This window comes from Neolamprologus brichardi, chromosome 12 (assembly GCF_056152115.1).
Source record: "Neolamprologus brichardi isolate AB-2024 chromosome 12, ASM5615211v1, whole genome shotgun sequence".
NCBI classification, from domain to species: domain Eukaryota; kingdom Metazoa; phylum Chordata; class Actinopteri; order Cichliformes; family Cichlidae; genus Neolamprologus; species Neolamprologus brichardi.
The window spans coordinates 24,837,997-24,856,686 of record NC_142115.1 but is presented as its reverse complement, the minus strand read 5'-3'; the positions used below and the strand labels follow the sequence as shown (position 1 = coordinate 24,856,686).

At 40.1% G+C, this 18,690-nt stretch overlaps 1 protein-coding gene across 2 annotated transcripts; it reads right to left on the bottom strand.

Moving 5' to 3' along the window:
* Positions 1-706: 706 nt before the first annotated feature.
* ercc6l2 (excision repair cross-complementation group 6-like 2) lies at positions 707-17,861 on the bottom strand. Of its 2 annotated transcripts, none has more exons than XM_006789808.3 (20): positions 17,581-17,861; positions 16,840-17,267; positions 16,608-16,724; positions 16,250-16,443; positions 15,960-16,053; positions 14,666-14,733; positions 13,048-13,255; positions 12,755-12,895; positions 12,255-12,371; positions 12,050-12,169; positions 11,902-11,973; positions 10,167-10,312; positions 9,980-10,075; positions 9,685-9,784; positions 9,411-9,563; positions 8,679-8,759; positions 6,773-7,730; positions 6,542-6,696; positions 5,927-6,084; positions 707-4,713 (listed from the first exon to the last, which is right to left on the bottom strand). In XM_006789808.3, the coding sequence occupies exons 1-20, from the start codon at positions 17,606-17,608 to the stop codon at positions 3,549-3,551; spliced, it is 4,599 nt and encodes a 1,532-aa protein (XP_006789871.2). In that variant the 5' UTR covers positions 17,609-17,861; the 3' UTR covers positions 707-3,548. The 2 variants fall into 2 exon arrangements, with proteins under 2 accessions (XP_006789871.2, XP_087705340.1); XM_087849214.1 differs by having other exon boundaries at positions 16,840-17,264.
* Between the last annotated feature and the right edge of the window lie 829 nt (positions 17,862-18,690).

The following is an 18,690-nucleotide window of genomic DNA, read 5'->3' as shown; positions in this document are numbered from 1 at the left end:
AAATAGGCCTCGGATAGAAACTATTTATCTGTTTCCACATTATCATCTATGATGGTCAGCTAAGTTTCTTTTACGATTTCTTAATTCCTTTATTTTCAGCTTATTTTTTAAATAAGCTATAGTGTTGCATGAACTTTGACGAGAATTATATACTATGATTTCCTCTATGAGCTCTTAAAAAGCCCTAATAAGTAATTTTGTTAGCCAACCAACAAGTTAGTTTGTAGAGTTGTGATGTTTAGATGAGTTTTACTGAAATAGTGAGAAGTTTTTTGCATTTGTTTTTCTTTTCTGACTCATTAAAAGTTAGTTAGAAAGGTTAAGTAGCATTGCAAACATTAAAATAAAGATCTGGTAAAAGAGGGTAGGGTGTTTGCTCACTGCTCAAATGGGATTCATTCACACCCACACGGTCCTAATAAGACAGATTAAAAAGATTTTTGAGCACAAAACTTTTAAGGCCACAGTGAAATGCAAGTTAAACCAAGGATGTGAGTGTTTTGCATGATCAGGAATTTTTTACTCTGTACAGGAAATAGTGGCTGGAGGGACTTAAGTAAGAAATTCAGACACCCACAAATGTTGTATGCGGCTTGGCAGACACAGCATAATAAATGCAGGAACTAGCACCTACATACACACACCTTCCTTTCTCACAATATGAGGTCAGAAAACAGTGCTAGGAATAAATTAATTTAATCCAGTCTTAACTAATGCATTTAGAGAATTTACTATAGCATTTATTGTTACAGTTGTCCATATTTGATATTTTGTCATGTTTATTGAAACAGGTGCACACATAAACAGAAAACCTGTGAATAAGGCAAAAACAGACTTTGTACAATTCTGCTTGTTCTGTTCTCTGCCAAGCTGTTGCCACACTGCTTCGGTGATGTTAAGGTCTGGGCTCTGGGGAGTCCAGTCCATGACTGATCCTTTTGCATTGTGTTTTTCTATCCAGTTATGCTTTTACCACACGGACAGTGTGTTTCATCAGATGCTTCCTGGATAGTACTACATGGTGGATCAAAATTAGATTTCCATCAGTTCTGACAAGATCACCAACACTACTGGCTGAAGTGCAGCCCCATGACAGAGTCTGTGTCACGTTTTACTGTTGTACCTCTCTCCTGAGCTCCTCTGTGAATACTGACAATTTGAACCAAAAATGTCAAATTTGTATTAGTCACTCCATAAGATGTGTGTAGATACAAAACTGGTTCATCCTTTGAGTTTGGTGCCTTTTTATGCTTGAATGATTCTTATACCGACTTAAAAACCCAAAGACTGGACTGAAAATGAGTAAAAGCAGTCAATGTCCACATAAAAACTTTGACCTTCAGAAAGCTTTAAGAACTATTGCTTGAAGAACTATTTTGTACAGTACTGCACATCAACATTTATCACATTCATACGCTGAACACTTTGGATTACTTTTTGTCAATGTGTATGGTTTTTTTTATTTTTTTAATTTCACAGTGTCTTTAAAATAACAGACGCAGTTCGTAGCACAGATTCTTTTGGTTGCTTTGTTTTATGCATTTATACATGAGCTATTTCTTAATCTGTGACAGCCTGCAGATGTTCTTCACACACTGCAGAGTGAACCTATAGAAACCCGATCCAAAGATGACTGCAGGCTGAGGTCAGAGTGGGTCACAACACTCATTCACAGTTTTTTACAAATCAAATCAAACTAGGTGTGACAGTCTGACCTGTGAAAATAAACTTAGAGGTTCAGGGCCATCTCTTCACTTGACTGTGCTGCATTTTACAGGCTTACAGACACTCAGGTTATTGTGGCAGGAAATATAAACAGACTTCTCAACCTTCCCTCGACACATAAAGACAAGAAACTAATGAGAGGACTGGAAAAACAGTCAGCCTCTTTGGTGGGATTTCTTGTAGCTCCATCTGTGGGAAACGGCCTCCCATGGCAAGTAATAAAATACAATAATCCAACTGATTTGAGACATTGTCAGTTATAAGTCATGGCAGCAGAAGCAGATCTTTGTTATAATAATGTAGTTAGTACTAAGGACATGAAAGCTTTGATTGCCACTGAGCCATGCTAGCTGGCATCCATTAGCCTGGAACCACTGCCAGCCAGTTAGTGAGCTTCACCATTGCCAGTAAACACAAAAAGATAAAAAAAAGATAGGGATCCGCAAATCTCAGTTTTGGATGAATCAGAAACAAAGAGAGAAAAATGTTTTGGGGACTTGGAAGAGAAAAGGCTTTTGATTCATTAAACAGGTGTGACAGATGTGTGGCTTCTAATTTAGCAAACATAGCAATGATCTACCATCCACACACACACCCACACACACACACTTTACCGACCTGCATGATTTGTTGAGGCACGTTCAGTGATGTTCCGCACTTTCTCATTTCTGCTATACAGAACACAACACTTAAACAGAGCAGCTTTCATTTACATCAACGCAACAGCTGAAAGAGGTCAAACACAGCTGTGTGTAACAGAACAGTAATGTGCACTCCCAAACAAACACGATGACCCTTTTTTTTTTTCTTCATATTAAGACAAAGCTCAGAGTTTGATGAATTTGACAAATGCAACTACAATGAAAATTTTCAGATGATGGGTGAATGGAAGGGCATGAATACTACCTGCCATCACTCATCTCGCTGCTCCACTTAAGTCTTGAATTGCTTATTGTTATTACACTAATAGCACAGCAGCTCTCCCCTCTGAGGGGCACAACTCAGCAGACCCACAGAGCGCTCAGATTACAGTGCAGATGACTGCAGGGAAACATCACCATCTACACTATGCAATGTTCACTCTCTTGGGAGGTGTGAGGCAGCAACGGGTGTGGAGTGACACAGACCTAACAGCCATTAAGGAGTTTTAAGTGGTATCTCTGCACAGTCACCAACACTTATTGGGTGACAATTATGATATCAGTCACACAGGCCTAGAAGCCAGTCGTTAACCCCTTAACAACAACTGGTTGGCAGGAAAAGAAAACGTGTAGTCCCTGATGCCAACCACCTACCAAATGAAAAGTTTAGTCTTTTCACAGTTGCTGTATTTAGGAACAGCTGATCGGCCACTATACCTGTGTGATTGGCCTAAAGGGCTGACACTATACACTCCTGCCTATGCTAAGTCCAAACCATAACCATGTTTGATGAGATCTGAGTCAGCTTCGCCCTGAAGTTCCACTTTTTGTTTCTCTGTTGGAAACAGTCCAGTGTAATGGAAACTGTCTGTTGTCATCACATGATACATATATACAACTTACCACTGTGACGACAAAGTATAGTGCTCAGCCAGTGTAGAAAAAAAAAGAAGAAAAAAAAAAGAGCAGGGAAACTATTTTCATAAAAGTATATGCACGTTCAACTAAATACTTTCAAGAGTGATTACACTGAAGTTTATTTTAGTAACAAACAAGAGAATTCTCTTTTTTAAAAAGTAAAAATAAAAGACAATTTAAAAGATTCAATCGTTTTAAACAAAAGAAAAGAACTAAAATTTGCAGACAAATCTGCAAAACTGTTCACTAATACAAATTCAAATGCTATTTTTTCCACAGGAACTTGTCATTCGTTTTCCAGAGACTCTTGCTGTCCTTCTCTGAAGACACGGTTCTAGCTGCAAAGTTGGTGGTGATGCAAACTCTCTGCACTTCTTCTAAATCTGTTAATCTATTGATACTCTCCTCATTACCCTCGTTCAGGATGTCCCAGAAGTCTTTGCGACTGCCCTTCGATGCCCGTGCTGTTGTTTCGACCTGGTGTGTAGTTTGGGTGTGTAAGGTTGCATCAGAGTTGGAAGTGAGTGCGGACGGTGAAGGCGTGGTAAGATTGGTGTTTACAGGTGCTACGGGTGGTGTTTTTGGGATGTGTTGAGTACTCTTGGGTTTGGGTTTTAGCAAGTCATCTAGGATCGAGGTGTCTCCTATCAGCTCTGTTAGGTAGGAGCGATTAGTGGAGATGGAAGGGGGCTGAGAATTTTCTCTCTGCTCCCTCTGCAAAGTTTCACTTATCCTCAAAGATGACTTCTGCTCTTGCTCTTTTCCTCGTGCTGTGGGTTTGGATACCATGGTGGAACTGCCATGGCTGAGGTCCGAAGAAGAAGGGGTATTTCTGTCTGTGCAGTTCAGGCGAGCAGAAGCCTCCCCAGACCCAAGACCACTGCTGCTGACTCGATCGCCGCCAAGACCACCACCAGCTATGTGGGCTCCAGAAGTAGAAACACTACCTCCCTTTGTCCGCTTGAGTCCTCTGGCACTGCAGTGCGTCTCGTCCTGCTCCTCTGACTCAGGACTTGGAACATCACTTAGAGGTTCCAGCACATTCCTTTGTGATATTCTTTGCTTTTTGCGAGGTTTTGGAGTATCGCCTTTTGAGTTTCTAGCCTTTTTTGGTGGCACAGGAGTTTTTTGCGATGTTTCAGGTTGAGTTCTGAAATTCTTTTGAGTGAATATCAAATTTTTTGTGGCTTTTGAAGCATCCTTTTGTGGATTTTTGATCTCTGAGTTAGCAGCTAAGGGGGAGGCTTGTGCTGAAACAGGTTGTGGGAAGTTGTTTTTGACCGTATCAGCCAACTCAGGGAGGTTCAGTGAAGTGTAATACTGGTGAAGCAAGGCCAGTCTCTGGGTTGAATCTTTGCTCAGAATTTCAACAGCAAACTGGTGGACTGTGGGAAATTTGAATTTTTCTGCCATTTCCTCCAGCTGTTGCCTGCAAAAAAAAGAAAGAAAAGAAAAAAAAGGGCGATAATGAAGGAAGAAAGTGCAAAAAAACTAAAAATAGAAAATTGTGTTAGATACTGAAGACGACAGGATATTTTAACAACTAATGATTTCTCCTAACCTCTATTCACAAATGCACAGTAAGATCAAGGCTAGAATCTGGCATCTGTGACCATAAAATGCCTTAAAATCTCAAATAATACCTCTTCAAAAAGCCACAAGGCCTATACTATTAACCACATATTGAGTGAGGCCTAACTAATTATAAACATCCCATATTCACGCTCATACCCAGAAAGCAGTGCAGTGTGTAAAACTCTGCTCTAACAATTATTGGGGACAGAAATACCTCCGTGGTGGTAAAGCAGAATTATAGTGGTGTTACTAGCATTTGTGGCTTTTACTGAAAAAACAAAAGAAAACAAAACAATACAATAAAAGTAGGAGCAGTATAACCTGATGCGCATGTGGATTTTAATCATTAAACACCAAGGTTAACTGAGGCGATAGCAATATAACTAGTGTGTATTTGCTTCCTGGTGAGCCTCCAGGCAGGGATACAGCCCTCGGGGAGTGAGACTGGAGCCACAAACAGTGTCTGTGTGTCTGCGTTTGAGTATTTAGAAAGGGGTGGGGGTGATGCAGCAGAACATCACAGAACAGAGTGTATTTGAATGCTCTGCATGTGAACGTGTGCTAATGCTTGTTAGGATATGTGTGTGTACGTATCAGAGTGGGTTTGGAAGTCCTAAGGCGATCATTTTGGTTAGTCCCAGGAGGGGACGGTTGTGAAGGGGAAAACTCCTGCACTGTTGGGCATGGTCATAACTGGGTAATCTTTGGCACGATGCTGGGAAATAGGTGGAAGGAAAAGCTCAGAGGTGGTCCCTCACTAAATACACATACACAATTACTGAGGCCCAGGTGGGGCAATCAACACTATATCTCCGGTAGGTTTTGACCTCATTCCTCACTGCTAGAAATTCCTTTTTCTTTTCCTTTCCTCCCCATTACTCCTCTATTCAACCTTCCTCTCACTTATTATCCTACTTTTTTGCTCCCATATCAGAAATCTTTTTACTCTTCTGTTGCAGTTTTTCCCCTACACCTTCATCACCTCTCCCTCTTTTACCCCCGACCTCTCTTATCATCATGTGATTCTTCTGCCTTAAAATAAGTTAAACTCTTTTACAATTCACTACCTGCGTATGGCTTTGGGAGTCTCGCCAAAGATGAAGGTGTTGTGTTTGGTGTGATGCACACTCTTGGTGGTAAAGGTGACTGGATGATCCAAACTGAGCTCTTGCAGCCTCATAGTGGAATGACACGGCTCACTGTCTGGCAAGCTCGCCGCCAAGCTCTGGTACAATCAAACAAGAGTAAAGTTTCAGAGCAATATTGATCCACTCTCTGTCAAGTTACCTAACAACAACATAGTTTATTGTCATTACTGGTGGACCAGATTTGCAGGCATGAAAGAGCATGTAAAAAATGAAGTACTGTGCTGCAATTAATGGACAGTCTTAAGTCACTGGTCCTAAAAGTCCTGTAATTACGCTAAATCATAATGAACAGCATTTATTTACCCCATAGTTCTACTCTTTTTAAAATTTCACTGATCAACTCTGTTTCAAATCAGCACAAACTGCCCAACAGTAATCTACAAGTACCACTCCCATGTGACAGAAATGTGTTTTATAAACTGGGTGAAATGATCCTTTAACTTGCCATCAACACAGGGTTAAAGGTATGACGCTTGACTGAGGGCTCTATATTATACTATGTGAAGAATCAATGGATCAGACCAGTGTTTGTACCTCTTGGGTTCCTAGAAGGTGATTGGCCGGGAGCTGCGAGTACATTTTGCGTTCAAACACATCCCGTACAGCAGCTCGACTGATTAGCTCTTCTGCTTTGCTGCCACCCACAACGCGCTGGTTAGAGTGGGTGTACACCACCTCCTGTACACCTCCTTAAAAGAAAAAAAAGGCCATCAGAATTGGTACAATTTTGTTATTAAAAGTGTTTAAAGTAGTACTGGAACTAACCTAGCATGCAGTCAATAGTTCCATTCTTTTCTTTAGATGCCAGGGTTGTCTGACTTTTCAAAGTTGTAAACGAAACAGCCTTCGGCATCACAGCTTCCTTCTCTGTTGTGCTCGTCACAAGTTTTTGCCCAAGTTTTTGCAATTTAACTCTGGATCTTTCCATGTGTGGACTTACATGTTCCTCCTCTGAAGATGAGAATGTCTCTATATCTTCTGTGTATTTTGATCTTCTTTTATCCCTTTCACTTGCACTTTGCCTTCTTTTACTGCAGTCTGTCCTTCCTCCCCCCTTCTCTGCTCCATCATGTAAATATAAAGTATCCTTTTTGGACCACGACTTTGCCTCCAAGTCGAAGTCTTCAGATTCATCTGAGTAACCATCAAACTTGTGTTTTTGGCGAAATGTAGTTTTGAGTTTATTAACTTTATTTTTTTCTACTTTAGAGTTTTTATTGCCATCTTCATCCACAGTAATTATTTCACGTATCTGCCGTTTCAGACCCGTGTCACCGTCTTGTCTCCCATTATCTGTTAATTTTCTGTCTGAATTGCAGGATGTGTCCCTGGTTTCTGTTCCCAAAGGGACAACGACATTTCCTGTGATGGAGGTCGATGTGTCTTCCCTTTTTTTCTCCTCAGGATCTTCCTCAAAGCAGCTTCCTTCATCTTCTGGACTCGTTTGTCCTTCTAGCGCTGGTGCTTCTTTGACTCTTTCAAAGAGTTTGGAGAAACCATGCTGTTGGAGACTCATTCGACCAGGACCTGTTGTAGCACTCCTGCTCCTATTGCAATCATCTGTACTGAGGTTTGAAGCCTTTCTCTTGAACCCCTGCTCCCTCTCATCCTCTTCACTGCTGAAGTCCAGCACCCCTGTGGAGACTTTTGATGCATCGCTGATCTCCTTCACTGGTTTATCATTTGGTACATGGACTTTTGTAGGTGAAGAACCTCCAGCTTCCTAAAACAGTAGACACAAGGTAGAAACAGACTAAGAAAGAAAGGACAAGAAGGGCAGTCAATACATTTCTCTTATTAGTTGAATCTTGTTGTAAGTGAACTGTAGCTTTAGCTCAAAAATCCACCTGTATCACCACTGAGTGACCCAATCAGGCAATTTTTCAAGTGATACGGAGCTATTTGTTAACTTCCATTAATGTGGTTTAAAGCTTCTATAATGATAAAAGAAAAGGGTCATAACGTGTTCCAGTGTTACATGAATGAGTCTCTGGCTGCCCCCCAACTGATTCTAATTTCAATTTCATGAACTAGGTGACCCAGGTTAGCTCATATTTTTGCAGGTATCCAGGTTCTTAGAGTATGTCTGAAATCACTATAGTGTTTCAGGGTTTTCGTTATTTGTTTTTGGATTTTTTTGCAAGGAAAAAACTGCTCTGACTGTTCTCAGTGGAGTAGTAAAAAGGACAGCATAGTGCACACTGCAGGCCTGGCTGGGAAAAGGATGATAAGGGGTACCACTGTATAAATAAATAGCTGAAAAGTGGAAGACAGACTTCATTGTGGTATGTGCCTTACATTAGAGCAAACAAGTAATGACACCCAGCTGTTCATATGTGGTGGTGACACAACAAGAGCCTCATGCTTCAGTTTCACTAATATACAGAGAATAAAATGTTATCTGTGAGCAAAGGCCTTCCATAGCGTACTCCAGAGTCTACTGCACTTGATGTGTTTGCAAGTATTAATAGTAATTAATTGGAAGTGTGCAGTACAAGTTGGTCACTTTCACTCTCTCAGAACAGCAGCTGAGATCTGCTTAATAAGACTGTGTGGCTGGTAGACCGACGGACAGCAGGGTTTGCGTGGGAATGGGAAGACAAGCGGTCTGCTTGGAAAGAATGACAGAGTCAGGGATGTTCTGAGTTTCTGAGAAGAGAAGACTACTCACGCCAGCTCCCTTTGTCTCCTCCTCTGTGTCTTTGCCTGTGTGTGTACTCATCATAACACCAGCCTCCACTTGCCCTTCTCTCTGAGAGGAATTCATCAAAACAAACATTTCAGTGAACGGCATCAACTCAGTTCTGTCACAACCATCAGCACAACAATATCTTTCACTTTTGATATTTAGTATAACACTGTGAGAGACAGGTTAGGTCTTCTGCAGGATACCATTTTTATAACTGTATGTTTAAACATATCTTTAATTTGAAATGTAAAAGGAAATCCTATTTGGGCAATATCCTGCTTTTTAAAAACACAACAAGCAACCTAGAGTACTGTGATACTGTTGTATGTATAAATCAAGATTTCTGAATCCTGCTAACCACCCTTGCGGACGCAGCTACAGCCAATTATTTTAACAACACGGGAATTCAAAGATTAAGAGATGTAGTGCATTTATTATGTAGATGGAAATATGTACACCCAGTTTTCTCTGTACTCTGAGATGATGAAACCAGGACAGTCATACCTACCTAGTGTAGTTTAAGTCTTGATATTGAGTGGAAAATCAAAGCAAGTGATAAATGCCTCCAAAGGCCCAAGACAAGAAACAGTAAAAGTCATTTTGGTTTGTGAAACCCTGAATTGCGACTGTGGAAATAAATCAGTGGGATGATGTGAGTCCAGGCAGGCAGCAGCACACACAGTCAAACAGTAAAAGGTCTGTCGGCTATCTAACCTCTAAAATCTTGCGGGTGAGACAGGTCCCTTGAGTTTGCAGCCTAAATAGGTTTTTGATCCCAAACAGTTCATCCTTATGGTCACCATGCCCCCGCACTGCTTCGAAATACCGCCGGGAGCTCTCTTTGCCAACTACAGAGGAGTGCAATTGCTGGAACATGGGAGAGAATGTGGAAATGCAGCATCTAATTTATATACTATAGCTTCATCTGTATATACAGTATTTAAATTGCAGATTACATTATGTCTATGAGTTTACAGTAGTCTGGTACCTGTTTGTAAATTTGTCGTAGGTATATGACCTCTTCCACAGTCCCCAGTGAGATCAACCTAAGAACAGTCACATCCCTGCACTGGCCAATGCGATACGCCCTGAGGATGTGTATAAAAAGACACAAAGTATGATGCTTTTCAACAGCACAAAGTGGCGCAATAACACCAAACATCCCTGCCTTGACTTTGGATGCAGTATGCAACAGTTAGGAATTACCAGAATATTGTTAGGTTAGCTAAAGAGCTGCAGCAAAACACTGCTATGAAATAATATCTAGTCAGCTGGCAGCCTACCTGTCAATAGCCTGAAGGTCATTGGCTGGGTTCCAGGTGGGGTCAAACAGCACCACAACATTAGCACCAACAAAGTTAAGACCAAGACCACCTGCCCTAAAAGAAAATACACATATTAGTAGGTTTCAATACCAAATACTACCTAGGATAAAATTAAAAGCTACAAGTGTTGGTATTTCCAACTGACATGGTGGAAACCAGGCAGAGGTTGATGTGAGAGGAGCTGTTAAAGTCTCTGACGATCTGGACTCGCTCTTTGGATTTGGTGGATCCGTCCAGTCTGCTGAAGTCCAGGCCCACAGCCATGCAGTAGCTCTCCAGCACATCTAGTAGCTAAAAGATTCAATACACAATAAATGACCATTTAGGAGTTCATTAATCAGTAGATTTGTATAGAAAATAGATCCTACACGTGTAAACTGAAGCAGCATATCTAAAAATATCTACTGGACTTCAGTCTTTACAACTTATACTTACAGATCTACAGTGAGGCTAAACACTGAGCACTACACTGGCCTGTATGGACACCATGATTAGCATTAAAGTAAAACCAAGGTCATGAAAATATGACTTCATATCATGCTTCCTCCCTTCTGCACACTCCTGCCTGCATCCCACGCTCACATCAAAAATTAAGTACTTTCAGTTATGATATGAAGACTGAGAAAAAGAAACTTAGGCTCAAGGTTATAACTAACTAAAACTAATATAAAACCTAAAAATGAGTTTGAAAGTGCTGTAAAATTAAATAAAAACAAAACCTGAGATAACACAACAATACTTAACATAAAAATATTACTTTTAGACTTAAGCCTATGTGACCGTGTATTATCAGACTGCTCTGCACTTTAATCTCACCTACATGATAATGACAACAAATCTGAAACTATTAAAAATTCAACGAGTAAACCCACTCTGAAACTAATTCCAGAATTATAGCAGACGCAGCAGCATTTCAACAGAACCTCAAAGACACCTGATGTATTCCTGGAGAGAGTGAAATTAAACTGAACAGAAAGCAAAAACTATAATAACTGCTGATTGATATACCTGAAGCTTAAATGAGCTATACTGTATCAGGTGACTACAACCATTAGACTGCAGTCTCAGTCTAATTGTCTTCACCACAAACTTATAAATAAACATGATGTAATGAGAAAACCACGTCCTCTAGACCTTTTTTTCTATAAGCAATTCATCTAACAGAAGACGCGATTAGCAGGGTTCAGGCTGCTCCTTTGTTCAATTTTATTTTATTTGCATAGCACCAATTCACAACAACAGTTGCCTCAAAGTACTTTGTATTGTAAGGTAAAGACCCTACAATATTAGAAAGAAACCCCAACAATTGCATAACCCCCTATAAGCAAGCACTTTGCAACAGTGGGAAGGAAAAACTCTCTGTTAACGGAAAGATTTAGAACTGGTTTCTCAGGATCACTCTGAGACAGGATGATATTTTGTGTTTAATATGCATACAGAAGGACATACTGTATCCTGGTCACAAAGAACTCCAAGACTCGTTATAGTGTTACTTAGACACCATGTTTTCAAGATTTTTTAGGATCAAGTGCAAAAACCTCAGTTTTGGATGATTTAGAAATAGGAAATTAGAGGTAATCCAGGTCTTTAAGAAATGCCAGTAATTTAACTGGTAGATTTGTATCATCTGGCTTGATGAAAAAATAATGCTGGGTATCATCTGCATAGCAATGAAACTGCACAGAGTGCTTTTTTTAATAACACTGCCTAAGGAAAATATGTATAATGTAAAAAGACCCTAAAAGAAGACTCCCTATTTAAATGAACAAATTGGAATCTATCAAAATAGATATGACTCAGTATTTAATTCACTCATTGCAAAACCTGCAATCACACATCCAAAGTCACAGAAACACAAAAAATGCAAACGCAGCTCTCACCTTGGTTGAGAGAGAAAAAATAAGCACTTTAGCTTTCTTTTGTAGATAAAATTTGAGAAGCTTCTGCAGCACCTAAAAGAAAGCATAAACCTGTTAACCCCCTTTACAAACGGCAGTGAAGGGATCATGCAGCTGTTTTCGTGTTTACCTTCATTTTTCCACTGTACATTGGGTCTGACAGGGCTTCAAATGCTTCATTTTTGCATCTATGCACAAATTCCGGAAACTTCTGGAATACCTTTGCACAAACAGCACTTACATACTTTTCCTAAAAATAAGTAGGAAAGTCATTTTAATGAACAAGATCTTGAGAGAATCTATCCAGAATCATGTGCAAAGCATAACAACTCTACCTGTTTCTTGCTGGTGCCTGGAGTAGACTGAAGGAGTGCTACATGGTTCGCAACTTTTCTCAATATGGCCAGGTAACTAAAGTACAGCTCCTTCATATGAACACCATCAGAGTTTGTCTATGATAGAAGGAAAATATTATTTAATGTAAGAGACAAAGCATCTTCTTGTTGATTTTTATACATGTGATTTTTATGCAAAAGCATAAAGTTTCCTTTCTGCTTTAATGGGATCTCTTACTTGGTGTATTCTAGCAGACTATAATGAACTTTAAAACAGTTACTTAATGAAAAAAAAGATTAGGAACCTTCACAAATACACTTGATATAGACTGCAGTTAAAATACATTGGGATATTATGATGTGATACTTTAAAGTGGGTAAAATAAAATGTAAACAAACAAACAAAATATCCAATAAAAGTGATTTTGGTCTCAACATATAGAATCAAGTTGTGCTTGGTAAATTGCAGGGACACACGATAGCAGAAGAGAAAAACTAACTTTATAGCAGCAGCTTCTGCGGGTGCGTCTGCTGTGACAGTCACATTTTTCTGATGACCTTAGGAGTAATGTCACATCTTCACTGTCGAGCACTGCCTGATACACTGTCTGCTGAAACTCTGTCATAGAGCAATACACCACCTTCGACAAAACAACACATACATAAGCCGTTTCCAGAAGAGAGAAGGTAATTAAGTCAAATAAATTTGATTGAATTAAAAAAAATGTAATTATGAAAATGATAAAGGACAGTAAGTGATAAAAGTGTTGGTCAGTCTGACATCTAGTCTTACCCGGTCGTCCTTCTTGGGCAGTTGTTCTTTGATAAGAGCTTTAGTCCTTCTGAAGAACCAATGAGAAATCTTCCTCACCAGGGCTCTGACGGCCTTCCTCCCTGTAGCGAGAGCGCGTTTGGTTGCGCTGTGCCTCTGCCCTTTCTCAATTGGATCTGAAAACTTGTTCTTGAAGTGGCCTAAGCTACCAAGACAACCTGGTATAGCCCTGAAGAGAAAAGTAAACATAAATCTGAATCCCTGCATAGAAGTTAAATAAAAACATAAAGCAATTCATTAAATTTAATTGAAAATGGGACAAAGTCTACATATTAAAGTACGATTTTTAACGGTAAGATTTAACGGTTCTTGTTAGCAATAAGACCAGAGGCAAGCATTTGTGGAGGTGTGGGAGTGCATTAGTGCCCATCTCTGCACATTGATGGGACCATTGATGTTGAACAGTCACGGATGTTTTTCAGGGAAGGCTTTGCTTATTTCAGCAGCACGATGCCAACCTACATTCTGTTTGTATTACAGGAATTCAGGTGCTAAAATGGTCTAGTTAAAAATGCCTTCTTTAGGCTGCTCCGTTTAGGGGTCACCACAGTGGAGCATCTGACTACATCTCACGCTATAACTAGCATACTGCTCTCCAACACCAACCCTCTGCATGTCCTCCTTCACTTCGTCTATGAATCTTCTTTGTGGTGTTCTTCTCAACCTCCCACCTGGAAGGTCCACATTCAGCATCCTTTGTCCAATATGTACATTATCCCTGCTCTGGATGTTCAAAAAATCTCAATCTTCCAACTTTGTCTCGAAACCGCTCAACATAAGCTAAAATATCTTAACGTCTTCAGATCTGCCACCTCCAGCTGCACCTCCTGTGGGAATTAGTGGTCCTTTCTCCAAATAATACAACACAGCAGGTCTTAAAACCATCTTGTAAACCTTACTTTCACACTTACTGCAACATTTCGGGAACACATCACTCCGTACACTCATCTCCACCCTGCCAGCACTCGCTTCTTCACTGTTGTACACTGTCCATTGCTTTGAATGGTTGACCCCAGGTATCTAAATTAATCCACGCCACACTGCTGCTCCTTGCCTGTCTGCCTGCTCACTACCCTCACTACAGATTACAATGCCATCTACAAATCTTATAGTCCACAGAGACTTCTGCCTGACCTCATCTGTCAACCTGTCCATTACCATCGCAAACAACAAAGAGCTCAGAGCTGATCCCTGATGTAATCCCACTTCCAGCTTGAACTCACATTTCACCAGTTTCTTGCTGTCCTCGTACATGTCCTGCACCAACCTTATAGTTTTCTCTGCTACTCCTGATTTCCTCATGCAGTACCACAGTCCCTCTCTTGGCAGCCTATCATGGCCCATTAAAAACACTGTGCAAATTATGAAACAATAAAAACAACAGAGGAGGCCAAGAAATGTTGAGCAACTGAAATCCTACAGTGGTCAAACACTTGCGGAGGGCTGTAAAAAGAAAGGGTGAAGTGAAATAGCCTCCCATATCCAAACATGTTCCCGACTTGCATTGCTTTATGCCTCTCACAGTTTTTAAAAGACAAGAAGTTGTGATATAAATTTTAAGGTTGTAATTTTAACCCACCAATCCATAACACACCACAGCTCCTCCAGGTTGTTCTGTAAAATAGTTCCAGTGAGACCAATTCTGACCTGATGGAAATACAAAGTTAGCCTTAGAATCCTGACTCAAAGTTGAGCTTGCTAAAAGGTTAAGAAATTAATGTGTAGAGCCTCAAAGACATCAACACTTTCCACTATCAGTTATTTGATACTGACTCATTAGTAGGGATGGGTATCGAAAACCGGTTCTTGTTGAGAACCGGTTCCCACTGTTTCAATTCCTTGGAATCGTTTGCCATTTTTGCAAACGATTCCCTTATCGATTTCAGTCGCCCCGAATGACGTCACCACGTTGCGGAGCGTCATTTACCTGGCAGGAAACATGGCGGCTCAAACGCTAAAAAGTTTGGTTATACTTTACGAGAACGGATGACAACAGGGCAACTTGCAATACTTGCAAAGTGGATATTTCATTTAAGGGAGGAAACTCTACGAATATGCAAAAGCATTTGCTCACAAAACACGCGATAACCTTAAATGAATGTCGTGTTTTTAATTCCGCTCCGGACTCGTGAATCTCAACCCAGCAGCAGCGGTAACGTTTGCACGTCCTCTCCCGTTAATACGGCAGGTAAATAATCAACTAACAGTGCATATTATGTTAGCGCGATCTGCCTTATTACAAAACCTGCCATTACTGTGCATTTAGGTGACCATGATGAGAGAGACAGACAGAGTCTGGCTGGCTCAGATGCTGGCAGTTATTGCTACAGTCTACCGGTAGCGTCTCCTTTCAGGCCAGGATAGACGAATGTCACCAAGCAGTGACTAAGTTTGTGGTAAAAGGCTTGCACCCATTTGCCACAGTAGATGCCCCCGATTTTCGGTAAGTGAATGTGTTTAATTGTAGGCAGGGACATTACTGGATATTCTTGTGTAATTGCTACAGAAGAATATTTATTTTATTATTTTACATTCACAATTTTTTTTCCTGGGGACCCTGTGACACTCCATTGAAGAGCCATAGGTTGGATCTGTTAAGATCTCACTGTTGGGTTTGTAAGGCCATGTTACTCCTAAATTTCTATCTTGTTCAAAGAGAAGATATAAAACAAAGATCTAAGCTAATTGACCTTAGTGTTCTCCTTTTTTAAAAAAAAAAAAAAAATCGATAAGAGAATCGATAAAGAATCGAATCGTTAAACAGAATCGAAAATGGAATCGGAATCGTGAAAATCTTATCAATACCCATCCCTACTCATTAGTAGTCCATACTAAATACGAGAATTCTGAAATAACAACACAAGCTTTCTAACCTTACATCTTAGCTCCTTCATGGCCTGAGTGATCTGAGAGTCTGGATTTTTTATCTTGTGGGCCTCATCCACAACCACAGCAGACCAGTCAATCCTGTAGGGAAAAGGCAAAGATATAATCTAGGGCATAAATAGATAAGGCAAATTTATTTGCGGCATAAAATTGATCTAAAATGCAACTAAAGTGCCTTAAAAATAAATAAAAACCAAAATAAACAATTTCTTAAGGAGCCTAATTTATATTTATAGTACTAAATGTACTATACATGTTTTTTAAGCATGGTTCTTACTTATTAAACTGATCCAGGCAGAGACGAAGAGTTTCATAGGTAGTGAGGGCAATTTCAACTCGCCCTTTCTTAATGCGGGCCAACTCCTCCTCTTTCCTCAGTCCGTGGACCACCACACACTGGAAGTGACCCCATGTGTCCAGCTCATCTTTCCAGTTGTAAAGCACTGACAGTGGGGCCACAATAAGGAACACCTTAAACAGAAATGTCACAGAAATGTCAAAATTGTGACTGTGATATTCCACTGCTGTCACTTGTTGCACTTTATCAAATACATAGTGTGTGTTTTTTTCTTGAAAATTTTGTTAAAACACAGGTCACATTTTTATGTAAGCAAGCTTTAAAAAAAAAAACCTACTTTGCTGGGATTACTTTGCTCAGATGACTGCTGACTCTGCAGAAACTGGGGCCTGTTGTTTGCAATGTCCTCCCATGTGCCTGTTTTGTGCAATACAGCAGCCAGAAAACCAATGACCTAAGGTGAGATCCAACAGACGACAAGAATGAAAAGGAAGAGAGCCACAGGAAGCAAAATTAAAAACAAACACTGGCATATAACAGTTCTCACAAAAGAATAATGTGCTTTGTACCTGTACAGTCTTTCCCAGGCCCATGTCATCTCCCAGGATGCAACCTCTGGAACGGATGTAGTTATTGTAAATGAACCTGATACCTTCCTGCTGGTAAGCTCTAAGGTATCTATTGATGGTATAGGGAACTCGGTCTTCATCAGCATCACTCAGCTCTAACGGGACACATAACCTGGGGTCTATCAGGCTGGTAGGAAACCAAGGTTTCTCATGCAGGGAGTCCCTCAAACCAGGTCTCATAAGTTTTGAGACAGGTATGGCTTCCGCCTCTTGTTCATCCTCTCCCACATCTTTATTAGTGTCTTTAAATATCACCCATGCTGTATCCTCATTAAGAGAGCTGGAGGTCAGTTTCTGGATAGTGGCTTCTCTCAGGATACCATGTGTTGGGTGTAGAGCCAGACAACTGTCACCTTCACGCCATTCTGCTGCAAAATCATTGTGACATTATATTTATTAATGATGTCACTAAGTCATTAAAGTGAGTGCAAATTTAAACTTGGGCAAATATAACACTAGCTATAACATATAACAATAATCTTCGCAAATACTCTTTAAGAAATTGGTCAAAAAAAGGAAAGAAACGTCTTTGTACGAGGGGGTATTTACCACCAACTGCTAAAATATGGCTAATCACTAATTTGTGAATGTAAAAATGAACGTAAAAGCTAGTTGATAGAAATATAAACATTAGCTACGGAGAAAACAGACAGAATAGGAAGACAAACAGAACAAAAATACCTTTTCCAACTGCAGAAGTTGAAGCCATCAGGAGGAAACAGAGGCTGCACTCTCTGATCTTCTTCCGGTAGAGGAAAAGGCACTGTAGCTTGTTAGCCTACTAGATTAGCTCAGCCATCATATACAAAAAAGGAAAACGGTTAAATGGAGACGAAAAACCTATCTGTGTGAGTCACGTGATTCCGAGTAAGTCGCTCATATTTTCTCCTCTTCCAAGCGTCCTTTATTTGGGGAAAAGGCACAACAGGCTCACAGCAGGATCAGCTCCACTGCAGGCTGCTCAATGTTTATCTGTTTTCACAATCGATACCGCACTTTCGACAAATTTCACCGACGAATCTACATTTAATAAATGTAAATATAAAAATGTCGTTTGTGCAGCTCATTGACTGTACAGTCAATGGTGCAGCTTTGTTGATTTGATTTAAATAATATATTAAACATTGTCTGGTTTAATGATTCGATCGATTGCATCTCTTTAACCACGCGTCTCTCTTGTGTGGAAAGTGCTGCTAAGGTTTTAATGTGCTCTATTCACGAAAAAACAGATAAAAATTTAAATATCAAAAAGAGATAAAACATCTCAAATCTGATTTGGAGTTAACGAAATATAATATCAACTAACAATTAACTTCATATGACATAAACAATACACAGATCGGTCACATTTGTCTCACCCTCGTAGTTCCCCGGTTTTTGGAGGTAGCCTACTCTGAGCATGTCAGTGATTTTATTTTATTTTTTAAATTTCTTTGCATTTTGCCAGGCTGACTCACATGTTGTGATCAGTGTTGATCACAATGTGTGAGTCTAAGGTGGTTTAGGTGGAAGAGCAGATGGTCTTCCTATCTGCCAATCAGAAGGTTGGCAGCTCAATCCCTGGTTCCCTCAGTCCATCCTGTGCACTGATGCTGAACCCAGAGTTGCCTCTGATGCATCTGTATGGTGTGTGTGTGAGTGAATGGTACAGTAGATAAAAGTTCTGTATGGATATGTGTGTGATTGGGTGAATGAGACTTGAAGTTGTAGGTGCTCAAATTGATAACAAAGGTTTTATGTACAGTAAGTACATCCTGCAAAGTGCAGAGAACTTTCATTTAACCCAGTGGT

Excerpts from the sequence above, each read along its gene's own strand:
- ercc6l2 (XM_006789808.3), bottom strand. The coding sequence starts at position 17,608 with ATGGCTTCAACTTCTGCAGTTGGAAAAG. Across the intron at positions 12,372-12,754 it reads GCAGAAGCTGCTGCTATAAA|ACAAACTCTGATGGTGTTCA; the intron begins GTTAGTTTTTCT and ends CTTCTATCATAG. Across the intron at positions 10,076-10,166 it reads CTCTGCCTGGTTTCCACCAT|GGCAGGTGGTCTTGGTCTTA; the intron begins GTCAGTTGGAAA and ends ATTTTCTTTTAG.